The 10000-nt window shown below is 33.7% G+C and overlaps 1 protein-coding gene across 9 annotated transcripts in view; it reads left to right on the top strand.

The window, feature by feature from the left end:
- The window catches only part of LOC144958099 (uncharacterized), a 117818-nt gene that overhangs the window by 61022 nt on the left and 46796 nt on the right, over positions 1-10000 (top strand). For all 9 annotated transcript variants that reach the window (XM_078889749.1, XM_078889745.1, XM_078889744.1 and 6 more), the window contains one exon: positions 529-712. In XM_078889749.1, the coding sequence (XP_078745875.1) occupies positions 529-712 (184 nt within the window). The remainder of the gene's footprint in view (positions 1-528; positions 713-10000) is intronic.

The raw sequence follows: 10000 nt of genomic DNA, 5'->3' as shown, positions 1-10000 counted from the left end.
CATTTTCAGAATTTTCCCCGAATCTTCACACCCAGCCAACCACAAAAATAGACGTTTCTTACGCAACTAGAAAAGCAACAAGTACACTCTATACAAATTATTGTTGCTTTTATTTGTAGAGCTCTACAACACAGTGTCAAGGTTTTTATGGCTGTAACAACAAACTTCATGGAACTCTCTCCTTACCGATCATTTCCAGTATTTTCCAAAATGGCAGTCTTACCCAGCAGAAAAAATCTATCTATCTATCTATCTATCTATCTATCTATCTATCTATCTATCTATCTATCTATCTATCTATCTATCTATCTATCTATCTATCTATCTATCTATCTATCTATATCTATCTATCTATCTATCTATCTATGTGTCTATCTATTTCTTCACTCATTTATTCACCTTTATAACCACCTGTCTTTCTCTCTTTTTAAAAAAATTCATTTATTTTTATTTATAAATCAATTTATCTCTTCATTTATTCATTAATGTATTCCATCAAATCACTTTTTTTTTCTACCAACCATACAGTACACACCTCCTCATGCCCAGCTGCCACAGGCCCACGACTCGGTGTTTTCAAGCCCCCAACATGGAAGGGCGCCCTTGGGGTACCCGTTCACTATGAACGGAATGTCTACTCCCTACAATGCGCCCCCTTCCCACCCCTTCTCCGTCAGCCCCTATCACCAAACGCCTTCACCTCCTAGGGATGGTAAGTCCTACATCATCATTCATCATTCATCATTCATCATTCATAATTCATAATTCATCGTAATGAAATTTTAAAAAGATGTTTGAGCTTCTTCTTCTTCTTCTTCTTCTTCTTCTTCTTCTTCTTCTTCTTCTTCTTCTTCTTCTTCTTCTTCTTCTTCTTCTTCTTCTTCTTTTTCTTCTTCTTCTTCTTCTTCTTCTTTCTTCTTCTTCTTCTTTCTTCTTCTTCTTCTTCTTCTTCTTCTTCTTCTTCTTCTTCTTCTTCTTCTTCTCCTCCTCCTCCTCCTCTTCTCCTTCTCCTCTTCCTCCTCCTCCTCCCCCTCTTCTTCTTCCCCTTCCCCTTCCTCTTCCCCTTCCTCTTCCTCTTCCGCTTCCTCTTCTTCCTCTTCCTCCTCCTCCTCCTTTCTCCTCCTCCTCATCTTCCTCCTTTTTATTTCTTCATCGAAAGATTTGAAAACATTACCTAAAGGCAAAATGCGTGGAAAATTGTGTGAGGGGAGGTCAACAAGTGCACAAAATAAAATATGTTTAATAATGAGAACAAAAACTTAAAAAGCATATCATTATTCTTATTACTATAGATTATCGTTTCTTGTGTTGTAAAGTGTCAGGAAAATCACTTTTGTTTACCTGCGCCCGTTCATTGACAATGTACCTTCACTGATTGAGAAATCATAACACTTGAGACAGACAGGTGAAAAGACTTAGAGGTTGAAAAGAAAGAATTAATGGAGAGGAAAAAAATCGAACAGGAAATTAAAGAACAAAACAACAGAAAGAGAGAGACAGTTTCACAATAGCTGTCAAGTGTTGTTGTCAATTGGATAAGTATATTGTAATTGTCTCTCTTAATTTATCCTATCACATGTTTTGTAATATTGCCGTAATTTGAGGGGAAAAAAAAAACATATCTAAAATTCGGCCAGAAACCTCGTTCATCAATTATCGGTCGATTTAAACGATTCTCATCTTGACAAAAACTCTGAAACCCGAAACTTCACGAGGTTCGAGAAGAATAGGATAAATTAAGGGAGACAATTACAATGTAAATGTACTCTATGCCAATTATTGACAACAAACAGTTGACAACTATCGTGAAATTGTGTGTGTCTCTCTCTCTCTCTCTCTCTCTCTCTCTCTCTCTCTCTCTCTCTCTCTCTCTCTCTCTCTCTCTTTGTCTCTTTCATTACCTCTCTCACTCTCTCTTGCTCTCTCTCTCACTCTCTCTTGCTCTCTCTCTATCTCTCTCTATTTCTATCTCTATCTCTCTCTCTCTCTCTCTCTCTCTCTCTCTCTCTCTCTCCTTTGTGTGGGTGTAGTTGTTTGTGTATTTGTGCATTGTATTTTTTTTTTTGGGTATGACTGTGCATGTTTTTACGCATGTATAATATGTGCATGCATGCATAATCTGTGTGTGTGTGTGTTTTTTTTTTTTTTTTTTGTTTTTTTTTTTTAATTTTCTCTCTTTCTCTCTCTTATTTTCTATCATCTGGTGTTATTTTCTCTGATGGAGAACCAGACACGAGAGACACGTCGTCAACCCCGAGGCGAAATTCGTACGATCAGCGTTGAGGGGTCAAAAAGGTGCTAAGTGCTAGAAGCCTTGATTCCCATTGTCTTGCGTCAAGGATATTATTGGAACACAAACGTCAAAATATGTCATAGCATTTGGGGAGGGAAGGGGGGGGGGGGGGGGGAGAGATTGTGGGGAGGGGAAGATGTATACAATTCTATTTATTTAGAATATGCTGTTGTTTACAACTTAAACGAACAACTTGTCGATATTGTAGTTCGTGTAAGTCCGTGGGATGTTTTAGTTGTTTTGTGTTTGTTTTTTGTTGTTTTTTTTTTTTGTTTTTTTTGTTTGTTTTTTGTTTCTATAATATTATTAGATATTCTATTTATTTATTATTATGATTTTTTTTTTTTTTTTGGGGGGGGGGGGGGTTCTATGCTGGGTAATCATTTCTCGTTATTGTTTGATTTTAATTTTTGTTTTTGTTTTTGTTCTTGTATTTTGTTTTATTTTGTTTTTTTTTTCCTCTGGATATTGTTTGATCCGCTCGTAGATAGATGGGTTTATCAGGGAGAAACCCTCTTCCTCTCCTAATTCCTCTCAAACATAAATAGATAGATAGATCGATAGATAGATTGATAAATAGATCGATAGATAGATAGATAGATAGATAGATAGATAGATAGATAGATAGATAGATAGATAGATAGATAGATAGATAAATAGATGGATAGATAGATAGGTAGATAGATAGATAGATAGATAGATAGATAGATAGATAGATAGATAGATAGATAGATAGATAGATAGATAGATAGATAGATAGATAGATAGATAGATAGATAGATGATAGATAGATGATAGATAGATAGATAGATAGATAGATAGATAGATAGATAGATAGATAGAATAGATAGATAGATAGATATAGATAGATAGATATGAATAGATAGATAGATAGATAGATAGATAGATAGATAGATAGATAGATAGAAGATAGATAGATAGATGATAGATAGATAGATAGATAGATAGATAGATTGATAAATAGATCGATAGATAGATAGATAGATAGATAGATAGATAGATAGATAGATAGATAGATGATAGATAGATGAGATAGATGATAGATGATGGATAATGATGATGAGATAGATGATGGATGATAGTATAGATAGATGATGGATGGGTGACTGAGAAGGATGAAGACGAGAGATGGAGATGATGATGATGTAGATAACCGATCGAGAGAAGAGTCAGAAGAAGAGACACAGATCCATACTATTCATACAAAGACACAGTCCAACCCTGTCGTCCAACCATTCTACACAGCCCGTGCCATATGGTCCATTGTGGTTTTCATACTTCTTTCTTCTTCTCTTGTTGATTTGGGTTTTATTATTGTTATTTGTTATTGTTGTTATTTTGAATGCTATATAATATTCTTATTATGAAATTTTTATTCGAGATTGTCTCCCCTTGGCTATCTAGTTTGACCTCTTTCTCCTCCCACACCTTCTCCTCTAAATCCTTCTTCCTCTCCTCTCCATCCTCTTCTTCCTCTAAATCACCCTCCTCTTCTCCCTCCTTCTCCTCCTCCATCATCATCATCATCATCATCATCATCATCATCATCATCATCATCATCATCATCATCTTCTTCTTCTTCTTCTTCTTCTTCTTCTTCTTCTTCTTCTTCTTCTTCTTCTTCTTCTTCTTCTTCTTCTTCTTCTTCTTCTTATTGTTATTGTTATTGTTATTGTTATTGTTATTGTTATTATTATTATTATTATTATATTATTATTATTATTATTTATTATTATTATTATTATTATTATTATTATTATTATTATTATTATTATTATTATTATTATTATTCATCTTCTCATTCTTATTCTTCTTCGCCACCTCCTCCTCCTCCTCCTCCTTCTCCTTCCCCCTTCTCACATCATCATCACCTCCTTTGTTCTAGTGACGACCACAATTATATCGTTCTTTGCCGAAACACAAACACAGAAACCCAAACCAATCCAATTCTTTACAACTGTCAGTAACCCAAAACCACATTTCCACAAACAAACACCAGACACATCCATCTCTGATTTAGGTCAAATGACATAACCAACTTCAGTGCATGCCGGTTACCCGAAATAAATCAGCCCCACAGATTCTGAGCATTTCTCACAATTTTAACACCGGCTGTGGAAATGAGGCTTAAAAAGACGCGACGTCACTTCCCTCGTAATGTCGCATAGTAACAGTAACTATCAGAACAATGGCGGACGCCCTTATGAAATACTTTCCCGACGAGCATAAAAGTGTATCCAGAGGAGAAAAACATTATAAATCTGATCATATTTTTGACTTCTATACAATCTGATCAAATGACATGTGAAAAAGTTCTAGCCAGCATGAAGAATAAAAAGTACCGATTTTCTTTGTTTAGAACCAAGCTGCTTGTTGCTGGCCGGACGTGACATCGGACTATTGAATCCTATTCGAACAGTAGATTCTTGACCAATCAAAAGACGGTAATTGTGACACACCCCAAGCACATTCGGACAAACACAGCTGGTTGTTTCCTAACAACAGAATGAATGGAATTGACGTCTTACTACTCTTACTTATTGTTTTAGAACATAAGTTTGGTGATTAGTTCTCACTAGATTCTCTAAATCGGACTTAAAACGTTTAAGATTATACATAGGCTTGTGTTTTGGTTCGATTGATCTGTGGTGGGTAGAGCTAGGAAATATTTTGTCTAATGATATGCCAATGTGCGACACGTATGCAGTTTGCTTAGTATTTTACTAAAAGGCATGCCATCAATTGATGCTGTGTACTTAGGTAAAATACTCACAGCATCCGCCAGCCGGATATATCATACCAACACACAAAACTATAATTATAATGTGTCACCTTCAACGTTTTTAGCCTGATTGATATAGATAGTATGCGCTTGGCTAAGAAACTCACAGCATTGCCATCCGGAAGTTTACCTGACCAACAACCAAAATTATGTGTAACTTTGAACGTTTATAGTCTGGTTAATACAGTTTAGTGAGAATCACTCATAAACGCGGATGGCAAAAACAATAACAAAGACATAAGTGACGTCAACTTCAACTTCTATCTATAGAGCTAATCACCAAAATGGCTGCCTAAAAAAAAAAAAAAAGACCTGAGTGACGTCAATTCCATTCCTTCTACAAGTTAATGAAGACTACGGGGCCGACTCATTCGGCTGCCTGGCATGTTATAAAAGATGCTATGTTCACCTGACATACATTTTCATCAGTGAGGACACCACAGAAAGAAGAAAAATACAAGACAGAGACTCTATCTGAAAGATAAACAGCCCGAGGCCATTTCAATTCTTATATTATTATTATTATTATTATTATTATTATTATTATTATTATTATTATTATTATTATTATTATTATTATTATTATTATTATTATTATTATATTATTATTATTATTATTATTATTATTATTATTATTATTATTATTATTATTATTATTATTATTATTATTATTATTATTATTATTATTATTATTATTATTATTATTATTATTATTATTATTATTATTATTATTATATTATTATTATTATTATTATTATTATTATTATTATTATTTATTATTATTATTATTATTATTAGTGAATTCCTGCCTCGCCCGTTGGTTTAGCGGCCGCCATTTGCTTTGCGGTCACCTCACCACACTGCGACGCCTCGGCTGCTTTCTGCTGTGAAGTCTTTGTTGAGTCCTTGGAAAAGGCTTTTTACTTACCTTACATTTTATCCCCTGCATTCAGGTGTACTTGACAGATAACAATGTAGTCTGTGTCGACCCCCCCCCCCCCACCCAAAAAAACAAAAAAAAAAAAAAAAACAACAACAACAACAAAAAAACAAAACAAAACAAAACAAAACATAAAAAAAAAAAATATATATATAAACAAACAAAAAAAACAACAAAATAAAACAAAACAAAACAAAAAAAAAACCAACAACAACAACAAAAAAATTAATTAAATGAATAAATGAATGAATAAATAAATAAACAAATAAATATATAAAAAATAATAAATAAATAAATAAATAAATATCGCCTTACAGGCATCACACCACGTCTTGTCTTACATGCTAAGTGTTACTATTGACTGGGAACCCTTTGTGAAAAGCTTTGAGCTCGTGTAGTGGTTATTGCTTTATGCTCTCTCTCTCTCTCTCTCTCTCTCTCTCTCTCTCTCTATATATATATATATATATATATATATATATATATATATATATATTATATATTATATAGATAAAAATTCAAGCCACGAACTTTACTGCCGTACTCTGGAAAAAAAAACAACTTCATAATATTTTAAAATTTGGCCAGAAAACTCGTCCTTCAAATTTCGATCGATTTAAATGACCCTCATCTTGGCAAAACACTCTCAAACCTGGGACTTCGCGAAGTCCCAGGTTTGAGAGTGTTTTGCCAAGATGAGGGTCATTTAAATCGATTGATATTTGAAGGACGAGTTTTCTGGCCAAATTTTAAAATATGGTTTGTTTTTTTCCCAGGCAGAGTAGGAGAGTTATAGATAATCCATCAACCTAGAGACACATCCATCTTTATTGTTTATATTTAGGTCACTCGTCATACGACCCGAGAAGTATTGACACAAAAATAGACAATATTATCCGTCGTCTGTTGTGAAAAGAGACGAGTTGATTAGAAAGACAAACAGCCTGAGGGGATTTTTTAACTCATACAAAAGGTACTAGGGTGGGCGAAATGGCAGAGTGGTTAAGGCATTGCAGTGTGACCCGGAAGGTCCCGAGTTCGAGCCCCGCTTTAAAAACAAACAAACAAACAAGCAAAACAAAACCAGAAACAAAACCTATCAGAACTAGATGTAATGTAAACAAAACAAAAAAAGAAACAGAAAAGAGATAAACAAAAACAAAACAAAAATACAAAACAGAACGATAAGCAAAATGAAAAAGAACAGCAAGAACTACGCAACAAAGTTTGCGAAATTACTTTGACATTCATAATATGGAAGAAATCTACGGCCTGTATAGATAGAATGCGCTTGGCCAAGGAGTTCACAACATTGCCATCCGGAAGTATAACGGGCCAACACACAAAACTCTGTGTAACCATGAACTTTTATAGTCTGGTTAATACAGTTTAGTGAGAACAACTCACAAACGCGGATGGCAAAAACAATAACAAAGGCCTGAGTGACGTCATCTTCGAACTATCTATGTAAAGATGATCATTCACACACCAGTCTGGTGTCACTGGTGTCAACAGGAATTATCCATACTGTCAAAAGTGAGTGAATTGCCATTTGATAATCTTACAATAAATAAATACATATATAAATAAATAAATAATAGATAAATAAATAAATATATAAATTAATTAATTAATTAATTAATTAATACATTGATTAAAAAAACAACAACAGAAAATGAAATTCTAAAAAACCCAACAAAAACAAACAAAAACAAAAACAAAAAAAACAAACATCCAAAACAACAAACAAACCAAAACAGAACAAAAACAAAAAAAATCTGCACAACAACAAAATCAAAAATAATTAAAGAAAAACCCATCAAATGCACATACCCTCCCCCCCCCCCCCCCCCCCACCTTCTCTCTCTCTCTCTCTCTCTCTCTCTCTCTCTCTCTCTCTCTCTCTCTCTCTCTCTCTCTCTCTCTCTCTCTCTCTCTCTCATAAAACAATGTGATATCCAGCCCATAATGAACTGAATTGCATTGGAATATCAAAACTAAACCTGCTAATCACCCTGATAATAATAATATTCGTGCACGGCGACGGTTCTAAAGGATGCGTTGGATAAAAAAAGATATAAATAAATCATAAATGAACTGAAAATCAACACGACGATGAAATAGAAGAAGGAACTAGTTATTCAATCCGCGCCAAACGGCGGAGGAATACAACAAAACTGTCACTTGAATGAACTCTGAAAAAAAAGGCCCGTTATTTTTCTTCTTCTTCTTCTTCTTCTTCTTCTCTTCTTCTTCTTCTTCTTCTTTCTTTCTTCTTCTTCTTCTTCTTCTTCTCTCTTCTTCTCTTCTTCTTCTTCTTCTTCTTCTTCTTCTTCTTCCTTCTTCTTTCTCTTCTTCTTCTTCTTCTTCTTCTTCTTCTTCTTCTTCTCTTCTTCTTCTTCTTTCTTCTTCTTCTTCTTCTCTTCTTCTTCTTCTCTTCTTCTTCTTCTTCTCTTCTTCTCTTTCTTCTTCTTCTCTTCTTCTTCTTCTTTCTTCTCTTCTTCTTCTTCTCTTCTCTTCTTCTTCTTCTCTCTTCTTCTTCTTCTTTCTTCTTCTTCTTCTTCTTTCCTTCTTCTTCTTCTCTTCTCTTCTTCTTCTTCTTCTCTTCTTCTTCTTCTCTTCTTCTTCTTCTTCTTCTTCTTCTTCTTCTTCTTCTTTCTTCTTCTTCTTCTTCTTCTTCTTCTTCTTCTTCTTTCTTCTTCTTCTTTTCTTCTTCTTCTTTCTTCTTCTTCTTCTTTCTTTCTTCTTCTTCTTCTTCTTCTTCTCTTTCTTTCTTCTTCTTCTCTTCTCTCTTCTTCTTTCTCTTCGTTCTTCTTCTTTCGTCTTCATCTTCTCTTCTTCTGTTTTTTTCTTCTTTTTCTTCTTCTTCTTCTTCTTCTTTTCTTTTTTTTTTTTTTCTTCTTCTTCTTCTTTCTTCTTCTTCTTCTTGTGGAAACTTTATTATTGTCGAGGATCGCTCTACAGTTTAAAGGTATTACATTTCTTTTGGGTTGTTTGTTTGTTGTTTGTCTTACTTGTTTGCTTTGTTTTTGTTTTTGATTGTTTTGCTTTTGTTTTTGTTTGTTTCTTTGTTTATTTTTGGTTTATTTTGGGCAGCCCGGGAAAGAGAGGAGGGGGGGGGGGGGGGGGGGGGGGGGGGGGGGTGTCTGTGTAGTATGCAGAGAGGTTTGGATGAACGGAGAAGATAATACATGATTCTTAATGTTTTGCCGAGTGTCGTTCATTGGAATTTTTTAAATTATGGGAAAAAGGTTAAATTTTCAAAAGAGAAAAAACTAAGATTTTTAAATCATTGAATTTGGGTGATGGTTTAATTCATGGAGGGAAAGTTTTTAAAAGAATGGATGGATAGAAGGATGGGGATGGATGGAAAGGATGGGTGAATGAATGAATGAGCGAATGAAAAGAATTAATGAATGAAAAATGAGAGGGAGGGAAAGGTTTAGATGAAATTGAGACATTTCAGCAAATTTAATAGAAAGATTTAAACAAAATTTTAGGTTTTGGGAAAAAAATGCTAAAAAAAAGAAGAAGAATTAAAAGGAAATACAAACAAAGAAATAAAATTTAAAAAATTTTCATTTGGTTTAACCCGAACAACCCGGGAAAAAAGGGTAGAAAAAATTTAGAAAAGAAAAGGGAAAAAAGAATTGGTGCAACCAAATATGAAAATTGAATAAAAACCAAGAAAAAATTTAAAAATTTTAAAAAATTTTTTGTTGAAAGTAAAAAAAACTGCTTATTAAAAGTTAGTTATAAATTTTTCAAAAAGTATTCTTTTATAAAATTCAAACATCTTAAATTTCCCTTTTTTTTCATAATTTTTGGGGCCCTTTTAAATTCCATTTTCTCAATAGATTTTTGTTTCAAACCCCACATAAAAACCAAAATTCAAAGTGTGGCCCCAAATGTTTTTCTTTCCCATTTATCCCCGAACCCAAACTAGAATTTTAAAAATCAAACG

This window comes from Berghia stephanieae, chromosome 12, assembly GCF_034508935.2.
Source record: "Berghia stephanieae isolate SIO BIC M18660-M18661 chromosome 12, UCSD_Bste_1.3, whole genome shotgun sequence".
Taxonomy (NCBI): domain Eukaryota; kingdom Metazoa; phylum Mollusca; class Gastropoda; order Nudibranchia; family Aeolidiidae; genus Berghia; species Berghia stephanieae.
Note: the sequence above shows the minus strand (reverse complement) of the source record. Positions and strands in the feature narration are given on the sequence as shown.